The sequence below is a fragment of the Euphorbia lathyris genome, chromosome 3, assembly GCF_963576675.1.
Source record: "Euphorbia lathyris chromosome 3, ddEupLath1.1, whole genome shotgun sequence".
Classification (NCBI taxonomy): Eukaryota; Viridiplantae; Streptophyta; class Magnoliopsida; order Malpighiales; family Euphorbiaceae; genus Euphorbia; species Euphorbia lathyris.
Genome location: NC_088912.1, coordinates 12375165 through 12403124, shown reverse-complemented (window position 1 = coordinate 12403124; position 27960 = coordinate 12375165). Strand labels below are relative to the sequence as shown.

The following is a 27960-nucleotide window of genomic DNA, read 5'->3' as shown; positions in this document are numbered from 1 at the left end:
CTATAATTTGATTCAATTTCATACAACTCAGTCAATTTTTAAAGTGATTTAACAAGTACCAATTGCTAATACAGCAATTAAACAACCCTAAACCAGACATGAAGTTGTAACCTTTAATTCGATTAATACCAAATTTATTTGTGTACAAAAGCTTCCTCTTTACATCTAATGCATATCAAAATAAAGCCAATGAAACTAAATCAGATACAAAAGTACCTAATTCAAAAAAGCACCAGCAGAAACACAAATCAAACATTAAAATCCACATAATCAAAACAAATACATCACACTTAGAGAAGTCAAAGAAATGAAATTGAACGCAATAAAATTACTGTAGTTACATTGAACAAAAACTGAGACATCCTAAAAACCCTAAATTACTGTAGTTACACTGAACTAAAGGAGACATCATGAAAACCCTAAATCAAACATAACAGCGAACTAACATCAAATTAGGTTATCAAAGGAAAAGCTAAGAATTTGTGAACTTGGTAACAGCCTTGGTACCTTCAGATACGGCATGCCTAGCCAATTCTCGAGGCAAAACAAGTCTAGCGGCCGTCTCGATCTCCCGAGAGGTAATTGTCGGCTTCTTGTTGTACATAGCCAGACGAGAAGATTCCTGAGCCAGGTTCTCGAAGATATCATTGATGAAGCTGTTCATAATCCCCATAGCCTTGCTCGAGATTCTGATATCAGGATGAACCTGCTTCAGAACCTTGAAGATGTACATCTTGTAACTCTCAACGCTCTTCTTGGATGGCTTCTTCTTCTTGTCAGCAGCTCCACTTTCCTTGGACAATTTCTTCCCTGCTCTCTGCTTTTTCTCTGCCGGTGCTTTCTCAGCGTTCTTCTCCTCTGCCGGTTTCTTCTCTGCCGGCTTCTTTTCTGCTGCCTTAGGTGCCATTGGAAATAGTGAAGAGACTAAAGAGGGATGATAGGATCGAGGGAAAAGAAAATATGTCAGCGAGTTGGGTAAGTTTGAGAATAAAGAATGTACATATATAAGATAGAGAGATGAGATATGATTCGCTGGATAAGTGAGGCAAAAATTGATGACTTGGATAACTTAATGACCGTGGATTGGGAAAGGACAATATTGAACGGTTTTGATTTTCTAAGGCCAATGAGCTTTTTAATTTTTGAGTTATTCAATTTTTTTATTTCTTTTTGAAATACTGAGTTATTCAATAAAAACCATTAACCGTTAAGATATAAAACAAAAACCATTACAAATTTAACCAATTCAAAATTTAATAAATCATCCATCTAATAGACGTTATGAATAAAATTGCTTCATTTTAAACTTTAGGAATAAAATTGCCTGTGACCGTCAACATTAGGGTATTTTTGCATCTTATTATCCCTTTATATTTTCTTCTTTTTACAGTTAATTACCAATTGAAAGTATAAAATTGGTCTAAAAACTTCAACTGCCCTCCCGATCTTGTCCAATTGCATTCAACAACCCCCTATTTCTTAATTAAATTTGTTGGATACATAAAATGGGAGACACACTCAACGAATTAAAGCAGTCGCTGAAACAACCTCTTCATGCATTGAGGCCAACCGAAGTTGCGCACAACTTTAACTTATCAACAGTCACAGTCTTTGTTAACATGTCAGCAGGATTCTTACTTCCAAGAATCCTATCGAGCATAAAAACTCCATCTTCTAATGCTGATCTAATAAAATGGTATCGCACCTGAATGTGCTTTGTTCTTCCATGAAAAATTGGATTCTTTGCTAAGTGAATAGCACTTTGACTGTCGCAATGTAAAATATTTGTCTCATGTTTCTGTCCCAACTCTTCAAGAAATGATTGTAACCAAATCATCTCCTATTGCTAGCTTCCGTAATAGCAACATACTCTGCTTTTGTAGTTGATAGTGCAACTATCTTCTGTAGTTTTGAGAACCAACTCACAGTTGTGGCACCAAGTGTGAAAACACCACCAGAAGTACTACAACTCCCACTGCATGGGCTAAATCTGGCCTTGTGCCTACCATAACATACATACATGAGACTTCTAATAGTGGAGAATTAACATGTCATCTACATACAATAACAAAATTATGTAATGACTTCCAATTTTTTTAATATAACAGCTTGACATCTCAAGAAACCATTGTCAATCATAAAACCCTCAAACTTCTTATACCACTGTCTCGGAGCTTGTTTAAGCCCATAAAGGTTTTTCTGCAGTTCGCACACCATCGTCTCATGGCCATGCACTACGAAACCCTATGGTTGCTTCATGTAAATCTCTTCCCCTAGTTCACCATGAAAAAATGTTGTCTTCACATCCATTTGTTCCAGGTACAGATCTTCTTTTGCTACAAGAGAAAACACAAGTCTGATTATGTTCAGCTTCACCACTGGAGCAAAGATTTCTTTGAAGTCAACATCTTCCTTTTGCTGATATCCTTTTACAAGCTTTGTACCTTGTAGAACCATCATGTTCTTCTTTCAACCGAAATAACCATCTGTTTTGTAAGACTTTCTTTCCTGGTGGTAGTTCTGTCAACTTCCACGTATGATTAGACAACAGAAAATTCATTTCTTTCATGGCTAACTCCCACTTGCTAGAATCATCCACCCGCACTGCCTCATCAAAGGTTTCTGGCTCACCTTTGTCAGTCAATGAGATGTAATTAAGTGCAGGAGAATACCTCTGAGATGGTCTAATGGTTCTAGAAGATCTTCTTAAGGTAACCTCAGGATTATGTGGCTCCTCTTCTATGATCATTTCTTCATTTTCTTACCTTGGCATACTAACTTGAATTTCATGGAGAATTATTTCTGACTTTTTAACTTTAGAATCAGTTTGTACAGCTTCTGCCAAGCTGTCCTTGTACAAGACTTGTTCATTGAAGATCACATCCTTACTCCTTATGATCTTTTGATTTTCGTTATCCTAAAAACAATTACCAAACTCAATTTCATTATAGCCAATGAAATAACACTTCTTGGATTTAGGGTCAAGCTTAGACCTATCTGCAGAATCCACATGAATGTAAGATAAACAACCAAACACTTTCAGAAAAGAAAGGTTTACCTTTTTTCCACTCCATACTTCCTCCGGTATCTTGAAATCAAACAGGCTTGAGGGACCATTGTTTATCAAGTAAGCTGCAATGTTAACTGCATCTGCCCAAAAGTATTTTGGTAAACCTGCATGCAACCTTGAGGTGTGCCTGGAATAATTTTCTCCATCTTGATGCCCATTTGTGCACAATACTTCTTGAATTCACTATTTTCATATTCTCCACCATTATCAGATCTCAGGCACTTCACCTTCAAATTCGTCTCATTTTCTACTAGAGCTTTCCATTTCCCGAAGGTATCAAACACATCAGACTTATTTTTGAGAAAGTTAACCCATACCTTTTTGCTTGAGTCATCTATGAATGTAACACAATATTTAGAGCCTCCAAGGGATGGCACAAGAGATGGCCCCAAACGTTTGTATGAACCAGCTCCAACTTTGTTTCTCTAGGCTTTCTTCCACCATTCAAGAAACTCACTTTTTTCTATTTGCCAAAAATGCAGCTTTCACATATGCAATGTTCTACACCTTTTAAGTCAGGGAGTTTATCTTTTGATATCATCAACTTCATCCCTTTCTCACTCATGTGACCAAGTCTACAGTGCCATAGACTTCAGTTTACACCTGCATCAATAGATGCCAAAGTATCATTACAATTAGTGGTCATGTACAAAGTACCAGTTTTATTACCTCGAGCAATAACGATTGCTCCTTTGCTGACTTTCCAAGATCCATTATTAAAAAGTGCACACTGTGACATGCTTCATCAAGCTGTCCAACTGAAATAAGATTCTTTGTTAACCTAGGCACATGTCTTACTTGGTTGATTTTCCACACCGTTCCATTTTTTAACTTCAAATGAACATCACCTATTCCGGCTATCTCCAACGGCTCACCTTCTGCGAGATACACCTTCCCGTAGTTTCCAACTAAATAGTTCTCTATGATTTCACGGTTTGATATCGAATGAAAAGAAGCACCTGAGTCTAATAGCCAAGACTCAATGGAACAATCAAGAGATAAAAGTAAGGCATCTTGTACCTCATCAGCTACAACATTTGCCGCTTTCTTATTGTCTTCCTTCTTTGGAAGTCTGCATTTAGCCTTTATATGTCCGGGCTTTCCACAAATTACAGCACTCCAATTTCCATCCATTTCTTGATTTGGATCTACCATTCCTTGACTTCGATTTACCTCGTCCTCGGTTAGAATTTCTTTCATTGCTTCTACCTCTATTTTCAACATTTAATGCAGAACTTGTCGATGTACCTACACCGGAATCAATCCTTCGCACTTCATCAGCAAGAATTCGATCCCTGACATCACTAAATGAAAAATTTCCCTTGCCAACAGAATTACTAATTGCATCCCTCTTAGACTCCCAACTATTAGGTAATAAAGCCAAAAGAATTAAAGCATGTACCTCATCATCAAAGATAATATCAACAGACGTTAGTTGAGTAACAATTGTATTGAACTCGTTTATATGTTCTGCAACTGAGGCGCTATCACCCATTCTTAAATTGAATAACTTTTTCATCAGATGTACCTTATTATTTACAGAAGGCTTCTTGTACATATCTTATAAAAGTCTCATCATTTCGGCTGTTGACTTGGTTTCTGCTATGTTATGAGTGACATTCCGTGTTAGCGTCAATCTGATTACGCCAAACACTTGTAGATCGAGAAGTTCCCAAATCCTCTTGGCTCATGTCTGCTGGTTTCACTTCTGAAAGCCGCAAGTACAGCTTTTTGCTATACAGATAGTCTATAATCTGTAAGCTCCAAAATGAAAAGTCAGTTCCATCAAACTTGCTTATTCAAGAACTTATTCAATCTAACCATACCATTGTCCAAACCAGATTGCTCTGATACCAAATTCCTCTTCTAGGACACAACGGCACAACGCAGAAATAAAACACGAAATACATGAAATAAACAAATAAGAAAGAACACAATAATTTTACAAGGTTCACGGGTTAATTACATACATGGTGTACAACCTTTACCTATTTTCACACTTTGGTGTATAACCTTTGATTTTGCACACTAAAGTGTACAACCTTTTGGTAACCTCCCACTAAAATGTATAGCAGGTAATTATGACCGGTCAACTCGAAGTCAACGCGCCACATCAACAATTTGACCACTCCAAAAGTAAAAAATTAACACCTATTATGAAATTACTAAAATAACCTCATCCCCTTTTTTGAACTCATCTCTCCCACTCTCTTCCTTTCTCTCACTAAATCCTTTCTCCCTCTAACTCATCTCTCTCTCCACAACTTTCAAATAATGGAACAGGTAGAAACCAAAATCATGGTGGGTTTTTTCAATTTCCAGTAACTCTTTTCTAATCAGTTCTCACTGGCTTCAAGTTCTTCTCACTGAAAAGTTCTTCAATGATTGTATAATTCACGAAGAAGCTAAGAAGAACCAGATAGAAAATTATGTTTGGACTGTTGTATCAGTATTTGCCCTCAGTCTCTTTCTCCTCACACCTCTCACCACCTCTTGCAGGTGTTCTTCCTTCATTTCTCAAAATTCAAATTCAAAATTAGTTCGTAATTTCTGATAATTTGGTGTTAATTTTACTGTTTCAGATAAGAAGATATGTTTATCATGAATTATGAGAAGGAATTCCAGGAGCAGAAGCAGAAGGATCGGGATTAAACTTCTCGGATCTAGACCTAAATAGCTCAGAAAGAAGAGAGAACCTCCCTTGTTTGTTTCTGAAGTTTCTTGAGTTATTAAAGCAGCTACACCGGTAGAAGACGAGCCAAGTTGAGGAGTACTGTAGAATCGGAGGTGATGATGTTGAGATGCGTCATCTGATACTCTTTCATATTTCTCTCTTCAGTTGATTTCTTTTTATTGTTTAGGAGGAAATACATTCCTCATACAAATCTTAGTCTTTCTCTTTAGTTTTTGCATTCAGCAATATTCATTTATATTTGCTGTCTGCTATCTTTTTCTTAGAAAATGTTTTATTGCAGTAGTCATAGGAGAGAATTGTGATAATAATGGTAGCAATCTGTTGGGGGCTAATTAAATTCATTTTGCAATCAAATAAAAATGTGATAAAAATAGAAAATAATATCAAAAGATTATTATAAAAAGAAAATAGAAATAAAAAGAAAGGAAAAAGAAATAATAAAAATCAGGGGTAAATTTGCACCATTTTTTCAGTAACCCGTCCAGCAACTTCAACGATGAAAACGGACTCCAAAACAGCAAGATATCAGACAGCTATTATTTTTTTCAGAAAGCTCTTTCCCGAATGTCAAACACGGAGCAAAACGGAGCTAAAACGAAGCTGGTAGAATTTTTCAAAGAGAAGTAGTGCAGAAAAACGGGTTTGAACTTGTCTTCACATCCCAGGACATATTCAACGGCATTACCTCCATATTTCCAACTCCCCACTCACCCATTTTCTTTCTCTAACTCATGGGAAGGTAGTGGGATCATGTTTGAGAAAAATAAGGGCCACTAACACAGACAACTCAAATTTTTCTCTCAAATTCTCTGCCAAAATCAGCCTCTTTATCAATCCTTAGATTCGTAGAAATCGTTCTTTAGCATCTAATTAGTCTAAACAAGGTATCAATTCCAGAATTAGTTCTTTAATCTTCAGTTCCTCAGAAAAGCTTTCAATTTTCAGAAACTTCAAATCCAAAATTCTCTTAGTTTAATCAACCAATTCACAAATCGTTTTTTGCAATCTCTTAGTTAAGTCAGTAAAATCATTACCCAATCCTCGGTTCAAGCTTTCTTAGTCTAAACCAAATTTTGCCATTGTTAAGTTCTTCAAAGCTTCAAGCATTTTCCGTGAAACCAAGATCACCGAAACCCATTTTCGAGTCATTCTTAGTTTACACATCTATTCCAAATCATATTTGGGAACTTTTTATTGATCTCAATGAATTAAAAAGACCCATAAATAAGCTTTTGAGTTTTTCATCATTTAAAAATTCATCAAACAACCTTTCTGGTGAGCTGTTTTCCAAATTTTATTTAGAGTTCGTTAGTCGATCGTTTTAGCCCAAATTAATTTTAATCTCTTTATTGACATCAATTCTTCAACTCTCAATTTTTATTTCGTAAAAAACGACATCCTATAGCCTTCTAAATCACCCCTAAAGTACCCTCTACGAAACAGAATCAAGCTTTTGGTTTTTTCAACCATCAAACAATTATTCTGTCGCCCAATTTTCAATAATTTATTCCGACTCATTTAGTCGATCTTTTTCTGAAATTCCAGTTCTAAATCCTTCCTTCGCACACTAACTTTAGATATTAGCCTTCGTCTCGCTATAATCTGACCTCTACAGCTCCCGAAATTGAGTCCTAAAGTCCCACAAAAGCATCAATTTAGTCCCATTTTGTTGTTGACTTGGTGGTAAATTTCTGCTCAAGTCCCTGAACTCTCCGAATTACTTCAAATTCGCCCAGCACTACCCGGGCAACGCAACAGCTCCCGAAATTGAGCCAGAAAGTCCTAAGAAATCACTGTTTTTGGTCCACAAAGTACTGCTGATTTATTAGCTTGGTGGTAAATTTCTGCCTAAGTCCCTGAACTCTCCGAACTGCTCCGAATTCGCCCAGTATTACACGGACAACGCAACAGCTCCCGAGCCGATTTTCCAGAGTTCCAAATCCTCAATTTCACGCATCCCAACGACATCAAAGAGATCGGTTAATTTTATTTCATCGCGTACATATTTGTTTTTGTGATTTATTTGCATTTCTAGCTTTAAAGTTATTATTTTTTTTAAGTTGTAATTTTCATGCTTTATTATTATTTGTAATACAAAAAAAAACATTGAAAAATATTTACAAAATCAATAAAAATATAAAAGAAAATTAAAAAATTTATATCTTTGTGTTGTTTTATTGTCTTTATTTTAGTACTTATCTTAAAAAATTGTTTTTCCGACCGACCTGTCAAGTAACGTCGGGGTCCAAGACCGTTGTTTTTATTTTCAGTCCTTGTAACGGTTATCAATCGCTTTTCGTTTAGAATTCAAGTAATTTAGGCGCATTTTATTTATTTACTTTATTCAATTACCATTTTACCCTTTGAGAATTAGCTTCTCTGGCAGGCCCGCATTATTTTTACCATTTTTAATCCCCGCAAACGCGTATCAAGGTTGAAAATTGGGATATTTCGAAAATATTGCCAACAATTTTTGGCACGCCCAGTGGGACCTAAAAACGTTTTTTTTATTAGTACCAAAACTACGGTTTCTTATGTTTTACCAAAATTTTAATAACTTTTTGTGAATACCGATTTTATTTACTAAGTGTTTTTTTTGTGGTATTTTTTGCTTTGATATTCTATTTTGGCAATTTATTTCCAAACTTTTCTAATACCATTTGTTGTTTAAGATGCCACCAAGGAAAAATACAGGTCGAGAACTACCCATTCCGGAGTCTGATGAAAATCAGAATAGGGGTCAAGATGAAAACGTTGACGCAAATGCACCCGAGGGTTATGTTGTCGAGACCGTGAGCCACTTGGAAGATATTCATGGGACGTCAATGCCACAACCGGACTTCAACGCATTTTTTGCGAGACAAGAGGCCCACATGCGCAACATGGAAAGGCTTGTAGCCGAGATGTCGCAAAATGTTAAAGCTCAAACTGAGATGATGCAAGCTTGGAGACAACCCAATTTGGAAAACAGGATTAAGAATCTCACCGATGAGATGAATAGAATCCCAGATAGGTGTGCTGAAATTTATGCTAAAAATTTGAATTCTCACAATGTTTCAGATAACATAAGGGAAGGCACTCCCCAAGGCGACCGATATAGGCCACCGTCTAGTCGGGAGGAAAACATGAGATTCAATGAGCGAGGAGATCGAAGAACCTCGGAACAATTTTCAATATCCCTAAATGCGCCTCATTTCAGGTCAAACATCGGACCTAATACCCACTCGGAGCACTATAGTGACATCAACGTCCGTGGTTCGGAGGGCACGTGGAGAAATCAAGACAGTGATCATACCCGGGAATCTACTCGTGAGAATTCTCGTGATAATAACAACGTATCTCGTGTTTCAGGTGTGAGGAGCGAAATGTGTAATGAAGCGGAGGATAGGCAACGTATTCGGAACATCGTGCAAGAAATTTATGGACCTACGGTCCGTGAAATATACCGTCCGGAGTTTCAGAAAGCCTACCCAAGGACCCATTTCCTCACCATTTTAGAATTCCAGATTTTTCTTTATTTTCATGTGAAAATGGACAATCTACCATCGAGCACGTTGCCCGATTTTCATTCCAATGCAGCGGGATTAGTGCGGAGCAAGACTTCGATATGCTTCGTTTGCGTTTATTCCCCGGATCACTAACTGGACCAGCTTTCACATGGTATACGACATTACAACCTGAATCCGTCAGAAGCTGGGGTCGCATGGAACAATTATTTCATGCTCAGTTCTATCGAACTGAGCCCGAGGTATGTGTCACCGAACTATCTCGTATGGTTCAGCGTTCAGGTGAGTCCGTTGAAAGTTTTATTAATCGTTTCAAGAAAATGAGGCATAGATGTCGAGTTAATATTCCTGAAATAGAATTTGTTAAAATTACTCAACGTGGTTTAGAGTTTGAAAATAGGAAGAAATTCCAGGGTATTGATTTTTGTGATTATTACGAACTTGTTGCTAAAGAGTCAGAATATGAAGAATTAATGTGTGAGGATAATCGTAGGAAGAAAAACTCTATAGGTAGTTACCATCAGGATATAGAAACCAATGAAGCACATGAGGTAGCTATAGCCGAACTAACTAGAACAGGATCCCGCGTTTGTCCAATGCTAGCAAAAATTCCAAAAGCTCCCGAAGTGGTTAGACGAAATACAAATGTGCAATACACATTTGATGTTTCTAAAACCGAGAAACTTTTTGACTATTTGTTAAGAAAGTTTTATCACCTTACCACATGGACACATCATTCCATCGAGAGATGACACCAGTGGAAAAACTTATTGTAAATATCATGATAGTTGGAGCCACGACATACAATCTTGCTTTGTTTTTAAGAATGCGGTGCAGGATAGAATAAACAAAGGCGTGCTTAAATTTCCTGAAAAGAAAGAGAGCATGTTGATTGATAAGGATCCATTTCCAGCCGCTACAATGATAAATGCAACGTCCATCGAGATGCCACCTCCTAAGCGTAATGTCCATAGCAACACCTCGAGTCAGAGAAAAGGGCGCCCCGACCATCCAAAGAAAAAACAAATTTGGGTACCAAAAGGCACCTTTCAACCCATCGAGGAGAAGGAAGAAAAGCCTTGGAGAAAACAAAAGCCGAAGGATAAAAATGGCACAAACCAAGGCCAGTCGCGTTTCGTCACTCCACCAGCGCAAGTTCCCCTCGAAAAATGGTTCGTCAACCGACATAAAAAATTTCCACAACCTCTCTCAAAAAATGCAATAATAAGAATAAGAAAGAGAGAGACAGAAAAAAGAAGGAAAAGTGAAATGGAGTTGTCTAGTGTCGATTCTAGCAACGTTTCGAAAGAAAAAATAAAAGAAAAGAAAAATGTGAAAATTCGCGTTGGAGATTTCATTATCCAAGCTGGGTGTGTTGCTACTTCTTTAATTTTACCAATAAATTTTTAAAAAAAAGATCCAAACTAGGAGGTACAAGAGATTCAAGAAGACCGGCGAAGTGGCGTTACAACAAAAGCTTCATCGGAAGATCGGATGAAGCGGGTTTATTTTGACAAACCCACTCTAAAGATGACACGACACATTAAGCCATTATACGTCAAAGCACACGTTGATGGCAAGCCTTTATCGAGAGTTCTAGTTGATAATGGATCAGCCGTTAATATTATGCCATTAAAGATGGCACTAGCTCTCGGGAAATCCGTAGGCGACATAATGACCTTAGAAATTTCTGTCTCGGCTTTTACTGGCGAAATTGCTAAAACCTATGGGGTTTTACCTATGCAACTTACCGTCGGTAATCAGACCACAACTTCGGCATTCTTTATAGTCAATTCAACGATGAGTTACCAAGCATTGCTTGGACGAGATTGGATCCACTCCAACTCGTGCATTCCGTCATCCTTGCACCAACTTTTATTACGTTGGAAAGGAAACGGCATCGAGGTGATTAAGGCAAACGAAAAACCATTTGAGACACATTCGGATATGGTGGAGTCTCAATTATACGAAGATAGCATTGGCCCAATCAAAATCAAGACCAAAGGCAAGAAAAAGTCAAACACCATTGTGCCTTACCGTAGGCCGATTGGCAATGAGCCTCTCATCGAAAAGGTTCAATGATTAGTATTCTAAAAAAAAAAAATAGAAGCGTAAAAAAAAATGAAATGACAAAAGACATAAACGAAAAGAAAAATAAAAATAAAGAAAAACAATAAAAGTCCATTTACATGTAAAAAAAAAAAGAATAAAAAAAGTTGTGAGAGATAAAAAAAAAGCAATCGCTACAAAGAAGCTCGGTGTAGCATTTTCCACCTGATCCGCCGTCCACTCGCTCAGTTTTGTCCCCATCAAATACGAGACAACAACATGTGCAACACCGATAGCATCCAAGCTCGAAGACGTCAGGGGGCAGGTTCCGTCATGTACGATATATCCATATCATCAAATGGATTCTCAACTCCAAGCTCAAGAGGTTCAAGACGGATATTACCCAATCATGATTCTTGTGAAAAAGAAGTGACAATTCAATTTATTTCCGCCAGTCAGTAGCTCAAAGAAGTTTATTAACAATGGAAGTGAAGTCGCGAATTCATAGACGGAGTTAAACAAATTTCAGCTTCAACAAATCGGTACTGACGGGTAAAGAAAAATAAAAATAAATAAAGGACTTATTTTATGTGCAAAATTCATTTTCAAATCGTTTACACATAAAATAGGGGGGCAATTGTTGGGGGCTAATTAAATTTTTGTATTTTAGCATAGGTTATAATTTTTAGTCTATAGTTATTTTATTTTAATTAAATTCATTTTGCAATCAAATAAAAATGTGATAAAAATAGAAAATAATATCAAAAGATTATTATAAAAAGAAAATAGAAATAAAAAGAAAAGAAAAAGAAATAATAAAAATCAGGGGTAAATTTGCACCATTTTTTCAGTAACCCGTCCAGCAACTTCAACGATGAAAACGGACCCCGAAACAGCAAGATATCAGACAACTATTATTTGTTTCAGAAAGCTCGGGATGTTAGCTTTCCGGAATGTCAAAAACGGAGCAAAACGGAGCTGAAACGAAGCCAGTAGAATTTTTCAAAGAGAAGTAGTGCAGAAAAACGGGTTTGAACTTGTCTTCACATACCAGGACATATTCAACGGCATTACCTCCATATTTCCAACTCCCCACTCACCCATTTTCTTTCTCTAACTCATGGGAAGGTAGTGGGATCATGTTTGAGAAAAATAAGGGCCACTAACATGGGATTTGTTGCTCAAAATCCTATAAATAGAGCTCAAATCTTTCATTCCAACCCCCACTCAAAAATCAATCAACCCCACTCAAAAATCAATCAAACACAGACAACTCAAATTTTTCTCTCAAATTCTCTGCCAAAGTCGGCCTCTTTATCAATCCTTAGATTCGTAGAAATCGTTCTTTAGCATCTAATTAGTCTAAACAAGGTCTCAATTCCCAGAATTAGTTCTTTAATCTTCAGTTCCTCAGAAAAGCTTTCAATTTTCATTTAGTTTAATCAAATCGTTTTTTTGCAATCTCTTAGTTAAGTCAGTAAAATCATTACACAATCCTCGGTTCAAGCTTTCTTAGTCTAAACCAAATTTTGCCATTATTAAGTTCTTCAAAGCTTCAAGCATTTTCCGTGAAACCAAGATCACCGAAACCCCATTTTCGAGTCATTCTTAAAAAGACCCAGAAACAAGCTTTTGAGTTTTTCATCATTGAAAAATTCATCAAACAACCTTTCTGGTGAACTGTTTTCCAAATTTTATTTAGAGTTCGTTAGTCGATCGTTTTAGCCCAAATTAATTTTAATGTCTTTATTTACATCAATTCTTCAACTCTCAATTTTTATTTCATAAAAAACGACATCCTATAGCCTTCTAAATCGCCCCTAAAGTACCCTCCACGAAACAGAATCAAGCTTTTGGTTTTTTCAACCATCAAACAATTATTCTGTCGCCCAATTTTCAATAATTTATTCCGACTCATTTAGTCTATCTTTTTGTGAAATTCCAGTTCTAAATCCTTCCTTCGCACACTAACTTTAGATATTAGCCTTCGTCTCGCTATAATCCGACCTCTACAGCTCCCGAAATTGAGTCCTAAAGTCCCACAAAAGCATCAATTTAGTCCCATTTTGTTGTTGACTTGGTGGTAAATTTCTGCTCAAGTCCCTGAACTCTCTGAATTACTTCAAATTCGCCCAGCACTACCCGGACAACGCAACAGCTCCCGAAATTGAGCCAGAAAGTCCTAAGAAATCACTGTTTTTGGTCCACAAAGTACTGCTGATTTATTAGCTTGGTGGTAAATTTCTGCCTAAGTCCCTGAACTCTCCGAACTGCTCCGAATTCGCCCAGTATTACCCGGACAACGCAACAGCTCCCGAGCCGATTTTCCAGAGTTCTAATCCTCAATTTCACGCATCCCAACGACATCAAAGAGATCGGTTAATTTTATTTCATCGCGTACATATTTGTTTTTGTGATTTATTTGCGTTTCTAGCTTTAAAGTTATTATTTCTTTTTAAGTTGTAATTTTCATGCTTTATTATTATTTGTAATACAAAAAAAAAACCTTGAAAAATATTTACAAAATCAATAAAAATATAAAAGAAAATTAAAAAATTTATATCTTTGTGTTGTTTTATTGTCTTTATTTTAGTACTTATCTTAAAAAATTGTTTTTCCGACCGACCTGTCAAGTAACGTCGAGACCCAAAACCATTGTTTTTATTTTCAGTCCTTGTAACGGTCGTCAATCGCTTTTTGTTTAGAATTCAAGTAATTTAGGCGCATTTTATTTATTTACTTTATTCAATTACCATTTTACCCTTTGAGAAGTAGCTTCTCTGGCACGCCCGTATTATTTTTACCATTTTTAATCCCCGCAAACGCGTATCAAGGTTGAAAATTGGGATATTTCAAAAATATCGCCAACAATTTTTGGCACGCCCAGTGGGACTTAAAAACGTTTTTTTTATTAGTACTAAAATTACGGTTTCTTAAGTTTTACCAAAATTTTAATAACTTTTTGTGAATACCGATTTTATTTACTAAGTGTTTTTTTATGGTATTTTTTGCTTTGATATTCTGTTTTGGCAATTTATTTCCAAACTTTTCTAATACCATTTGTTGTTTAAGATGCCACCAAGGAAAAATACAGGTCGAGAACTACCCATACCGGAGTCTGATGAAAATCAGAATAGGGGTCAAGATGAAAACGTTGACGCAAATGCACCCGAGGGTTATGTTGCCGAGACCGTGAGCCACTTGGAAGATATTCATCGGACGATTTTACCCCTAAAGTTGATAATTTGGGTGAATTTCAGACACTATTATAAAACATAAATATTTTTGTGATATCATTACTTTAATGTGCAGTACAGTCTTAGTCACTAATTAAGAAATATGAAATTTTCACAAATGAAATTCAGACTTAGTTGTTTTCTCTTCTTTTCTCTATTGTAATATTTGCTTCGTGAAATATTATTTGGTAGTGTTCGAGGACGTAGGAAGTACTGGCCTAACCTCTCAATTAGGAAGGTCGGAGCTCCTTTTTGTTAATTAGATTTCAGAACTTTTGCTTTGAAAATTTATAAAAGGGATAGGGTTTAAAAACACTCCTAACGTTTATAGTAAGAGCAATTTTACTCATAACATCTAAAATGATGCAATTTGCCCCTTAAGGTTGGTAGCGAAGAGTAATTTTACTCCTAACTTTGACAAGTTGGGTCAATTGAAAAAATTATTTATCAAATTATTTTCTCGGTCATAAATCTTGTCATCTACACTTAAACGTGTTCGTTATTTTATCACTCATTAGCAACAGATCACAAATATATGATTAAACAATGATTTTTTTAAATAAAAATTTTAAAAATAAATTGTATTTTGTACGAGTTGGACAAAAAAAATTCAAATATTTTACCAAATTCCAAAATATTTATCTTCAATTGTATTATTAAATTACAAAAACATTAAATCTTTTTTTTTAGAATCAACTTACATTGGTGCAGAATAATGAACAAATATGTCTAATAATAATGTTTGAACTTGATCCAATTTGCTAAATTCAGGAGTAAAATTGCTATTGACTCTTAATGTTATGGATAAAATTGCCCTATTTTAGACGTTAAGGGTAAAATTGCCCCTCCCTTGTACGAGTATTTTATAAATCCTTTGAACTTGGTCCAAAAAACCAATTGTCATCCGAAATATTAAGAATGTCTCATCATTGGATTTACATTCCAAGTAAAAAGTAAAACTAAAATTGACATACAAAAATGTATTACTTAGATAACACATGATTTTTTATATACCCACTTTGAATGTAATTTGGTGAGTGCAGATGTAAACTGTAAAATCAAGGTAAAATTTGGGCACAGAAATTTATGAAATCACCACCATGTATTAGATTCTCTTATAAGTTTATATAAGTGTCATACCTCCTTATTGACATCATCAACATCATCAACATTCATAGAAGATATCGAAACCATTTTGCTATTTTGAGAGAGAGAGAGTGATCATTGTTGGTCTTGAATAGTGGTGTTCATTAAGCTGCAAATTTATAAAGGTAAATTTGGTATTCATTTTTATTTTTATAAAATCAAAACACATGTAGATCTCTATATATCCTGACTGAATAAGAAAAAACCTCTATAGATTTAAAAATCTATGGCTTCCCCATTATTGCAATATGCTGCAACAGAAGTTGGGTATAGCTCTTCTTCAATTTGATTGAGATTTTATCGATATTTAGTTTAATGAAATTTCATAGTTCATTAAAATTGTATCAACAGTTTTCACTAGCCCAGTTTTACTGCAAGTATAGCTCTTTCAGTCCCTAAAATCGGTTCCTAAATTTCTCCATGTTGAAAAGGTTTGGCTAATTTGAATTTTTAACAGGTGCAACTTGAAAAGATGAAGAACATGTTGATTGTATTGGCAACATGGTTATTCTGCAACATTGCAAGCGGATCGTGTCTGAAAACACCAATTAACTACCCAAGTGTTACATTTACTACCCATCTTGCCAGTGATGGAAGCTACAGGGACTTAATGTCCTCTTTACGAAGAGAGTTAGACAGTGGCTCTAAAAGCCATGATATCCCAATACTGCGAAAGTCATCAGAAATCACAAAAGCTAATCAGTATCTTCTGGTAAATCTGATAAATTACGAATCCAAGTTCAATGTTACATTAGCAATAACTGTTGTTAATGTATATGTGATTGGGTTTAAATCCGGCAGCAATTCCTTCTTCTTAAGTGATGCTCCTTCTGATGCAACAAGTCTCCTCTTTCATGGAACAAAGCCACAAAAACTAACAGTCAGTACCAATTATAACATTTTGGGAGATAGATCGACAGTTGGACTAGGAATCGGACCATTAAGAAAAGCAATTGATACACTTTATAGCTTCAATGGTGCGGTTACCCCTGCTTTTAAAAACAGTCTTCTTATTGTTATACAAATGGTTGCAGAAGCTGGAAGATTCAAATACATACAGAGACAGATAGAGAATGGCTTAGTAGAGGGGTATAAGCCGAAAAGCGACACTATTAGTCTCGAAAACTCATGGGCTGCTCTTTCTACACAAATCCAACTATCTGGTACCAGTGGAAATTTTAAAACACCAGTCACATTGGAATATGCTAACGGTACTAAATACAATGTATTGACTGTTGCACAAGTTAAACCAGATATTTCAATCTTGCTCTGCAAATGATCTGGAAGAACAGTTGGACAAGAAAGATTTGGGGAAATCTTTGTTGAAAAAGCTGTGGAAAAGTTGCTGCCAGTGCTCTAAAAATGCTTCAGTTCTAGCTAAAAAGGCTGTGATTGTAATTATAAATAAGGTATCAGCATTTTCTGTATGTTTGCTAAGAGTTTGTGTGATTTTAACAATAAAGAAGGTCTCAGCATTTACTGTATATTTGCTCAGTGTTTGTGTGCTTCCTTTAGTTTTATGTTCATTAATTAATAATAAATAGCTAATCAAATCTATATTGTTCATCTTGTCTTTTATTACACTACTCAATTACCTACACTCAATTCAGCCGTAGAAGTTCTCCAACAAAAAGAGTAAGCTAAGTCTACAATTTTCATTTATATTCGTTTTATTTAGAATTTGTAGTGGATTCGGCACTCGCCACGAAACACAGAACAAAATTATTCATTGTTGATCCTCAGTCACAATTTTTCTTGTATTTAAAATATTTTTGGCCTTAATTCGAGAATAATTTAAACTCTTCGACTCTCTTTATTTAAAATTGGTCCTATTTAATTTTTGCACGTGCATGCGAAAATAGGATGTTCCTTTCACATTGCTGTTGAGACTAAAAAGTAATGGAAAGTGAATTTTATTTTTTGAGGAAAATACTTCAACTTACTAATTAAAAGGATCGAGATCCTTAGAAATGGCAGCTGTTAGCCAGCTTGGAATAATAAAAGAATCAAACTCATTAGCATTGGAAAGGGTATGTCGTGCAACAGCATCTGCAACCCTATTCGCTGAACGAGGAGAGAAAGACACCAAACAGTGGGGTCAATTAGAAAGTAGGAAATGACAATCATGAGTGTCGCAACCGGGATTTTTCCGGGCGCGTGCGCCGGGGCGTTAAAATTTAACTAGTTAATAATTTTACGTTTTTTAGACTAGTTTTTAGAGTCGCCACCAATCAAAATTAAGGCGTGATTGGACGCCGAAATTAGATATATTTTAATGGATAAGGGGGTCTGCGAAATAGAGATTTTAAGTTCGTTTGTCGGTTACGTGTAGGGAAGAAAACTTTGAGTAATCACCCTACCCCGCCCAAAATTGGTACTAAAAGATGTGATTTTTTTGGCATTAAACTTATTTGATTTATTCGATTCATTTCTCTTTATTTTATATATATATTTTTATAATAAAGGCGTATGGGTTTGGACCATTTAATTTGAGTTAGTTACATTTTGACTACTTTCATACCCCAATAGCATAGGCGTATAAATCGGAGCCATTTCATTAATTTTAATTTTAATTTTGACCGGTTCCATACCTCTATAATATAAAGGTATGGATTGAGCCGTTTTATTTTAATTAACTTGATTTTGACCGCTTTCATACCCCTATAGCATAGACGTATGAATTGAGTCGTTTAATTTTATTTTGGTTCATTTCATACCTCAATTTGATTTTGACCGCTTTCATACCCCTATAGCATAGACGTATGAATTGAGCCGTTTTTGTTATTAATTTGGATCGATTTTAAATTTCTTAACAATTTCAAAACCTTTATTTGATTTGTTTTTTTTAGCTTTCATCATTTTTATAATTTTATCCAACCATTAATTGAGCTATATAAAAAAAAATTCATTTTCTGCTGCAACTACTAGTTTTTCCCAAACAAATTATTTAAAAAAAAGGATCAAGTAATAAACTTAACGAATTCGTGGACTAAATTTAATTCAATCCAAAGCCCACTTGCCTAACATTTTGAGTCTCATTTTCTCATATAGGATTCACCTTAATCTTTTAAACCTAACCCCCAAATTATAACTCTCCTTCCTATTTTCCAGCCACTTTTCTTCTTCATCCAGGGCCGAAAAACCTAGAGCTCTTACCCATGGCGTCTGCTCTTTGGACGGCGACGGCGCGGATTAACAGTGGGTTCCTCTTGAACGGTGATGGTGATTCTAACGACGCCTACCCCTCCTAGTGGTCGCCGTTCTACTCTCTCTCTCTCTCTCGTTTAAATCGGTGCCTGGTACTCTTATGATCTGAACATGCAGGCTCCTCGGAAATCAACCGTGGTTCCCAGAGGTATAAGTTCCTATCTGTCCGATTTCTATATCCCTGTTCTTTATTTCCTCTTATGCTTTCTGATTTCTCTTTTTTCTTTTCCTAGAATTCGCTTAGATTTGGTTGTGTTTTAAGAATCTGTTTCGTTGTTAGTGATTTTCATGGTTGATTTCTATTTGTTTATTTGATTTCATTTCTTTTAATCTCGCTTTCTTTTTGTGAATGCTAGGACCTGGACAGATTCATCAACTGAAAAGAAAAACCCAAAGGGCCTGATTGCGGTCACCATTTGAATGGCTCGCGCATCGTTCTCTAGATGACTCGCTGATTTCAAGTGCTACCGTCTGTTTGGTACGGTTCCTTTTCCATCTAATTTAAAGCATACAATTTGGGATATTAAGTCCTTTGTTCGTCTGTGAAAGCAAATTGACAGCAGGATGATATTTAAATAGAATTTTATGTTTACCATTGGGATAGTTTTAGGCTTAGAAATTTGACTGTGGCAGATTGCTTGCACACTTCTGTATGCTTTTGTGGGATGATATTATTGCAATGGAAATTAGTAATTAATATGCTAAATTTCTGTGGCTCATATATGATTCATTAGGGGTATTTTTTGACGTTTTCCTTAAGTCTGAAGATGGTGAGGGGATTTGAGTTGTAAGTGTAAAATAGATAGTTAACATTTGGTTCAGGATTACATCAGTAGCTAAAAGTTTTCATTTCATATTAGATAAGACATGAATCTGTAAAATGTATTGTTGGTGTTTTGAATGCACAGTTGGAGGACTTAAAATGATGCGAAAGAATATAGCATATCCTTCCATTCATTTACCGTCCTCCTAAAAGAGAAAACTTAGTTTGTCCCTATAGCATAGGGACTCCCCAAAATCCTCTATACTGTGTTTCTTAATGACAATACAGATGATTTAAAGACCTTCTGAGCGAAGTTGGTTTGTTCATATAGCATAGGAACTCCCCAAAAATCCTCAGAGGACAATACAAATGAAATGAGAGAAAAGTCGGTTTATCCCTATAGCATAGGCACTCCCCAAAGCTCCTCTACCATGTGTTTTCTTAGTGATAGGTGATGGACTAATGTTACAGAGACTTAGATTTGTATATAAAAGAAGAAATTTTACCTGAAGACAAGAGAACAAACGCAGTCCGTCCCTTGTTTCTTTTGTCTGTGACCCCTTTTTTACTCAAGGACCGCTTGTGTTCCCCGCCTTCTTCTTTCTATTGTTTTTTCTGTTTGATGAATCCGGTTGGATTCTCTGCCTGGTTATTGCTGATATTGTTTTTTATTTGATAATTCTGGCTGAATTCTCTCCTTCGTTATTACTGGCCTTGCTTATTGATGTTGAAAACGCCTTCGTTTGACAGGGTTTTGAAGTTTTAAGAAGTAAAGATGATGAAGATGAAGAAGAAAAATAGGAAGGTCTGGATTGGAGAAGTGTCCAAAAATCCTCCTGTTGCAGTTTAATAAGAAGTGAAGAGGTCCAGATCCAGAGGAAAGAACCTGAAGTTCCCCCTCGAAGTCCCCTTTTGCTGTCTGTTCTTTGCCTAATAGAGAGCCAACAGATTCGTTCGAGTGGCGTGGCTCTCTATTAATTTGTACAACAAAGCTTATTCAGTGGCCAAGTGGTGGCCAAGCAACGTGGTGTGGCATCTGTTTGCCCACCAAGATTTATTCATTTTATTGTATTTTAGGTTGTATTTGTGATGTGTTTATTGGTTGTATGGATCCTGGATCTTAAGGGCCTATTAGAATGGGTTTGGGGCCGGTTGGGATTTCATTTGTAATTGCTGAAATTTATTAATAAAAATCATATTTTTCTATTTCCTTTTTATTCTTTTTGTTTTCCTCTATTTTATTTTGAAACTCAATTATGTTTTTATTACTTGATCAAGGGTTCACAACCAAAAATTAATTATTATAACTAGTCTACACATGTCTACATTTTTAATATAACCCTGTAAAATAAAATACAATATTATTTCAAACATACCTAGTTAAACACATAAGTAACATTTTTTTAAAAATTAATAATTGATTTTATCTTTATGATATAAACATTTAGCTAATTTTACGAACTATACGAATATAATTTTCCTTTTTGTAAAATGTAATTAAGAACAATTTATAAAAAATATAGGTACTAAATATAGCGAAATATCGGTATATCTAGTACATACATGCAATGTGAATATTTATGAAATAAATTGGCTAAAAGGATAAAATTATAAAAAATAAAAATTTACCCCGGACAAAATGGGTATCTACAATGAGTAATAGTGCCGAAATCTGACAAATCAGCAGTATAAGAGTTGAACTTATCCACCAAGCGCTTCGCATCACATTCAAATATAAGGTTTTGACAGTTCAGAGAGAGGACCCAGCGTATGGACTGGCGTAGAGCGATGGCTTCAACGATATCTGTAGTAAACAAGCTATCATTCCAGGCGCTGTAGCAGGCCATGAAGCTGCCATCAGAGCTGCGAAGAACGGCTCCCATACTCGATTTATCTTCAGCCATAAACGTAGACGCATCACAATTGCATTTTGTGTAGCTGCTACCAGGTTTTTCCCATCCAATTTCACTCCTAACTGAGCTGCTCCCGGCGACATCCCGCACCTGCTGTTGTGATTTCCAGTCCGCCAAGATCTGCATACAATTTCAAATCTTCTTAATGGAAGATGAGTGTTTTCATTAATGAAAGATGTATAATTTCAAGCATTCGGAGGTTAGAACGCTGAAGGTTAGATGGTGATCAAAACTTCAAATTACACATAGAAAAAAGTCACATTTTTTTTTATCTGGGTTTGATATTGCACTATTTATTGAAAGTTAGACATTAAGATTGGACTACTATGTATGTGGAATCTCAATAAACTCTCCCTAGTAACCATAGACCTAAATTTGTACCTTATATAATTATATCTTTGCTTATGGCTTAATACATCTTTGCCCATTTTTATTTGTCCGAAAAACTCACTTGCCTCTTTTACTTTGAAAGCTTCCATTTACCTTCCGAACTTGTTTAAAGTGATATGTTAACTCTCTTACACTACAAGAAAAACTGTAATTACCAGCCAAAAATCTGGTTGCGAAATCGGTCTCTAACACGTTTTTGCAACCAGATTTGTATCTTTAGCAACCAAAATGAATCGGTTGGTAATTGCTAGGTTGCTAAATTTTTGAAACCAAATCTAGCTTTAAGGTAGCAAAGTTTGCAACCACTTTATTGGTTGTTAAGTTGGTGGCAAAGTTACAAACTGTTTTTTTACAACCATTATTTGGTTTCAATATCCAACTTCAGATTTGTATGTAAATGTTGTTAGAACCTAGCTTTTGGTTGCAAAGAATCCGGTTGCAAATTTCACCGACGACTTTTCAACCAAAGTTTTTGGACGGAAAGTTGACAGCTCACTTCATCAACCAACATTATACCTTCGGATTAGTGACAGCATTGTTTTGAATTCTGGACAGCTTTTTTATATATATACTTTTTCCATGATAAAACAAACAATATAATTACTAAAACAAACAATATAATTAATAAACAAAAGAACATTTCGAATAAACAATTAAAATTATACACATATTCTTAAGGTCTCATAATAATAAACTAGTCAAGTCATACATTCATGGCATATACTACAATCACCAAAATGAGCATATATAACTCTGTACAACTCTAATATCAAATTAGGGTGGGGATCATGGGTTCGATATCCACCCTCTTTCAAAAAAACAATCTATCCTCTCCAAGTTGTAAAGTCGATCCCTCTTTCAAAAAAAAAATCTATCCTCTCCAAGTTGTAAAGTCGATCAAAAGTGATTTGGATTTGCCTTAAAGATGGACCAATTTGTGTCTCTATATCTATCGATCGTCCTCGAAGCTCGTTAACCTCATGCATTAACACGCAAATGCAAACCTTGAAGCGATTGATCCTTCCATTGATGACGTTCATCTATGCGCTTTGGATGCTCTATAAAAATGAGTCCACTCTTGAAATCATTAAGCATATCCTGTATAGACTGAAGATGAGTTTGTGTATTAGCATAAGAGGTAACTGAATAGTTAACTTTGGGACCTAAAGATGAAGAGTTACTCTTGTATTTCTAGGAAGAAACATACAGTCCCGGTAATAATGAGATGCAACTGAAACGACATACTGTCCCGACTTACGGTCTACTAAGTTTAAAGTAGCAATTTAGTTTCACAAAGATACTGTCAGGCAGGGTGTATAACATTAACAAACAAATCAAATTCATGAAAGGAAGTATCGTATAGCAGTGACCAATAAGACCGTGATTTAGAAGACTTATAAAGCAGTGCATATAAAATCAACTGTGTTTTAAACTTTCATGAAACATATGTAATATTTCAACACATAGCAGTCATCATAAACAGATTCTTCATTTTAGTCACAATGAAATGATTTTGGCACCACAGCAGCCTACCTGGACCTAAGTTGCATATGTGACGAATCATAATATTGAAGTTGCGTGTGCCAGAAAGTTGAAGAAACTTAGCATACCACAGCTTATAAAATAATCCTCCACGTGCTACAAGTGAAGGTTTGATGTCAGAGTTCTTATACAAATCATTGATGATCTTTTTAAGACTGATTACATCTCTCCCGTACAGTTCAGCACTGACACTTGCACTAACTCCACTTCCACTTAACTCGTTACCTTCCATAACAAAGGGAATACATAAGATAAGGTGTGCAAGCGATGCCTTTTAAGAAAAAAAAAAAAGACTTTGTACAAGGCTTACACCAAATTCCCATCAATCTATCTTATCTCCCTTTTTGATGGTGTAGTTCCTAAAAGCAGGGGCATTACTAGAATCACATGCTCCTGCCCAAAAACCCTTCCTGATCTGATGCATCCTATGGAGGGCATTCAAGCTAAATGTCATATCTGCCATACACATTCAAAATATGTGTTGATGAAACTTAAATATGCAATTCAATTAAGGAAAACACAAGTAGTAAGGGGATGCCAATTTCAACTTCTCATGGGATATGGGGAGTCGTTGATAAATTGTGTAAATATCTATCAACTCCCCTAAAGTATATTCATAATTGTGTAAATACCTATCAACTCCACTTAAGTAATACCCAGTTGAAACTTGAAAGCCATCCGCAATAGTAAAATACATGACCTGAATTCAAATAGACAAGTTTTAAGTGCCAGTTGCCTTAAAAAGAAGCATCCAAAAATATCATGGATAAGAGAATTAAAGCTGAACACATAGTCAAGAAAACAACAAAACCTATACATCAATCTCTACACTTCTATAACTCCATAGTGCCCCTTTTATTTATTTTCATTAAGTTTGCAAGATGGTTTATTGACTCGTGGTTGTTATAGGGGGTTCAAAATCCTATCTCCATAGTGCATTAACTCATTTCTCACTAATTCTGGCGTTTCTAATGTAGGCATATATGATACGCATGACACATCCATCCATTTACTACCTGAAATAAAACTTCTTTCTAGTAAGATACAGCTCAAATGAGTATCAAAATTAACCCTAAATCAAGGCTTAAGTACAATGTAGTTCCAATTTGACTGAAATAATACTAACCAACAGTGAAGCAATGGAAGAAATTAAAAAAAATCACATTAGGATGTTGCTGCATAACAGACTATTTTGAAAAATCTCACCATTAACCAAAAGCCTCCAGATATTCGCCAACAAATAAAAACCCCACCATTGACCAATTGCAATTCAGAAGTCCACTCTTGGTGAAAACCCCCAATTTTCTGCAACCAAAAACACAATAATCTACCTTTATAAGAGAAACCAGAATGGAAACAGAGGCTAACTCAGAACCATAATGTATAATTTTTCTATAAAATTAAGATGAAAAGTGAATGAAGATTTTGAGCTAAACAGAGGAAGATAAACAAGCTCAAGCAGAGGTAAAGTTCGAATTAAGAACTTCAATATTTCTACTGCATTTTTGAACGCTAATTTAAGACAGATGTATAAATAAAAAATATAAAGATAACCCACCTTATAGCAGTTACGAGTTCAGTTGACGTGACTGGTGGAAAACTGAGACGATTCACGATCCGTGAGAGATGGAGAACTGGGGAAGAGGGTTACGGCGATCGGCGAGAGATGGGAAAACTGAGGTGAAGAGTTTTACTGCAGTCGGCAAGAGATGGATAACTGAGATAAAGAGGATTTGGCGGTCGACCAGAGATGGAGGATTGAAGAAGACAGTGGAAGCAAAAATGGAAAACTGAGGAAGACGGAAGAAAACAGTTCGATGGAGGCGGAAATGAGATAAGAAAAACTGTATAAAACCCTAAAACATTACTTTACTCTTTTATATACCAAATTATAAAATAATATTACTTTTTTTTAATAAGTCGTACTGGGTACACAGAGTAAATAATTAGAAATATTAGCAAGTGTTATAATATTATTTAAGTTAAATATATCAAATTATTTTTTGTTTTTTTTTTAAATATCAAATTATAATTACAGTATTAAATATAAACAATATTATTAATTAAAATTATATAGTTTTGATTTAAAAACCTACAAAAAAAAATAAACGTTTTTCTTTCATGAGTTTTTTTTTAGCCAAACTTGATCGAACTTGTATCGAGCCGATCACTAAATGATGCATAATAGCGGCTCGATTCGTTTACAACCCTAACTGTTGGCTTGGAGAAATGGGAATCAGGTTTATGAACAAGTTTTGTTCTCTAAAATTGGGTTTAATAAAATTGAAATTTAGGGCATAGATAAATTGCAACCAGAAAATATATGTTGAGACGTGTCTGGTTGCAATGTTTACAACCAACAAAACTTTGAAACCAGAATTTTGGTCTCAAATGTATTTAAGAAATCTACTTCTCACATTTGCAACCAATGACAATGCTTTGCAACCATACGGGTGGCAATATTGCAACCAATTTTAATCTGGTTTCAAACATTGGTTGCTAATTACTATTTTTCTTGTAGTGTTAAACGTACCTATTAGCCTCTTGAATTTTCTTAAAGTAATCTATTTGTCCTTCTCACTTTTCTTAAAGCGTACACAAGTATAGAAAACTTGTAGGGATGGCAACCCGTACTGTACCCATGAGTACTCGACACTACCTGACCCTAATCGGACTATCCATACACTATATAAAAAGGTATGAGACGGGTATGAGATCAATAAGCCTTGAATTATCACATCTTTTGTTAATAAGAAACAACTCATTATACGTTAATAAAACTTGAAATCAATCTGTGTAGTAAATGTTGGACATAAGATTCCATAAAAGTCTAACAATAAACTTGAAACTCTTTTATTAAGCCGTAGCAAAGAAAGTAAGCTACCTTTTATTAAGATTTTCGTTAATATTTCATAGTCATTTCAAATTCTCAAGCAAAGAAAATTCAATATCAAACGGCTAATTTATACCCTTCTAGAAACTAAATGCCTAAAATCAAATTTTCTTGCCGAAGCCGCCCTCAAGGAATATTGTCCGCCCGACCCAATTATGTATGTCTTTTTCAAATTTAACATTTTATTTTTACCAATCTTATTCTAAAATTATATTCAAAAATATATTAATAATTTTTTATTAAATGATAGTTGACAAAAAGCTATACCTTATTCTATTCTACAACTCTGTTTTGGCTGCACTATGAAATGCAGCTTGAGGCAGCGTCACAAGTAAATTTGCAATTAATGACATTAATGGAACCATCTTTGGACTCCTTTCCATTAGTACAATGTCTTCGTTCAACTTGAAATGATTCCTTACAAATGGCAGCTATTAGCCAGCTTGGAATAATAAAAGAATCAAACTCATTAGCATTAGAAAGGGCATGTCGTGCAATGGCATGTGCAACCCCATTTGCTGAATGAGGAGAGTAAGACACCGAACAGTGGGGTCAAATAGAGAGTATGAAATGACAATCATGAGTAATAGTGCCGAAATCTGACAAATCAGCAGTATAAGAGTTGAACTTATCCACCACGTCGCATCACATTCAAATATAAGGTTTTGACAAACCACGGGGTTGTGGTAGAGTGGTAAAGGCTCTTCCTCCCTTAACCAAAGGTCTAGGGTTCGATCCTCGCCTTTGGGAATGGAAAGAATTTCCGTGGCCAGCAGTCTCACCCATAGAGGTGCTACCAGGTTTTTCCCACACCTGCTGTTGTGATTTCCAGTCCGCCAATATCTGCATACAATTTCAAATCTTCTTAATGGAAGATGAATGTTTTCATTAATGAAAGATGCATAATTTCAAGCATTTGGTGCTTAGAACGCTGAAGGTTAGATGGTGATCAAAACTTGAAATTACACAGAAAAAACTCATATTTTTTTTTATCAAGGTTTGATATTGCACCATTTATTGAAAGTTAGATATTAAGATTGGACTACTATGTATGTGGAATCTCAATAAACTCTCTCTAGTAACCATAGACCTAAATTTGTACCTTATATAATTATATCTTTGCTTATGGCTTAATACATCTTTGCCCATTTTTATTTGTCCAAAAAACTCAATTGCCTCTTTCATTTTGAAAGCTTCCATTTACCTTCCGAACTTGTTTAAAGTGATATGTTAACTCTCTTAAACGTACCTATTAGCCTCTTGAATTTTCTTAAAGTAATCTATTTGCCCTTCTCACTTTTCTTAAAGCGTACACAATTTTACTTTTTCAAAATTTGTCATTACTTTGCCACGCAGATTTCAATGAATTAATAGATCACTTCAAAAAAATGCAAAAGCTAAATAAGATATTTTAAAAGTATATGGGAAAATAAAGTTTTTTTTACAAGTATAGGAAACTAGTAGGGATGGCAACTGGTACTGTACCCATGAGTACCCGACACTACCTAATCCTAATCGGACTATCCATACACTATATAAAAAGGTATGAG

At 35.3% G+C, this 27960-nt stretch overlaps 2 protein-coding genes and 2 long non-coding RNA genes across 6 annotated transcripts; 2 read left to right on the top strand and 2 right to left on the bottom strand.

Annotated features, from left to right (window-relative positions):
* Nucleotides 1-160: 160 nt before the first annotated feature.
* On the bottom strand, nucleotides 161-20476 carry LOC136222427 (histone H2B-like). Of its 2 annotated transcripts, none has more exons than XM_066010172.1 (2): nucleotides 20179-20476; nucleotides 161-924 (listed from the first exon to the last, which is right to left on the bottom strand). In XM_066010172.1, the coding sequence occupies exon 2, from the start codon at nucleotides 905-907 to the stop codon at nucleotides 473-475; it is 435 nt and encodes a 144-aa protein (XP_065866244.1). In that variant the 5' UTR covers nucleotides 908-924; nucleotides 20179-20476; the 3' UTR covers nucleotides 161-472. The 2 variants fall into 2 exon arrangements, with proteins under 2 accessions (XP_065866244.1, XP_065866243.1); XM_066010171.1 differs by lacking the exon at nucleotides 20179-20476 and adding an exon at nucleotides 15697-15793.
* On the top strand, nucleotides 15703-17186 carry LOC136222426 (ribosome-inactivating protein cucurmosin-like). The gene is made up of 2 exons (XM_066010169.1): nucleotides 15703-15827; nucleotides 16160-17186. Exon 2 carries the CDS (start codon nucleotides 16175-16177, stop codon nucleotides 16979-16981), a length of 807 nt encoding a protein of 268 aa, XP_065866241.1. The 5' UTR covers nucleotides 15703-15827; nucleotides 16160-16174; the 3' UTR covers nucleotides 16982-17186.
* LOC136222430 (uncharacterized) lies at nucleotides 18690-20889 on the top strand. The gene is made up of 3 exons (XR_010685637.1): nucleotides 18690-19057; nucleotides 19266-19387; nucleotides 20423-20889. It is a non-coding gene; the product is annotated as an uncharacterized lncRNA (long non-coding RNA).
* Nucleotides 20890-22629: 1740 nt separating this feature from the next.
* On the bottom strand, nucleotides 22630-25383 carry LOC136223472 (uncharacterized). Of its 2 annotated transcripts, none has more exons than XR_010685977.1 (6): nucleotides 25076-25383; nucleotides 24724-24822; nucleotides 24150-24217; nucleotides 23828-23973; nucleotides 23509-23742; nucleotides 22630-23082 (listed from the first exon to the last, which is right to left on the bottom strand). It is a non-coding gene; the product is annotated as an uncharacterized lncRNA (long non-coding RNA). The 2 variants fall into 2 exon arrangements; XR_010685976.1 differs by having other exon boundaries at nucleotides 22632-23082; nucleotides 23586-23742; nucleotides 25076-25381.
* Nucleotides 25384-27960: the final 2577 nt, after the last annotated feature.

Bases quoted from the DNA above. Each gene is read 5' to 3' on its own strand.
- LOC136222427 (XM_066010172.1), bottom strand. From the start codon at position 907: ATGGCACCTAAGGCAGCAGAAAAGAAGCCGGCAGAGAAGAAACCGGCA.
- LOC136222426 (XM_066010169.1), top strand. From the start codon at position 16,175: ATGAAGAACATGTTGATTGTATTGGCAACATGGTTATTCTGCAACATT.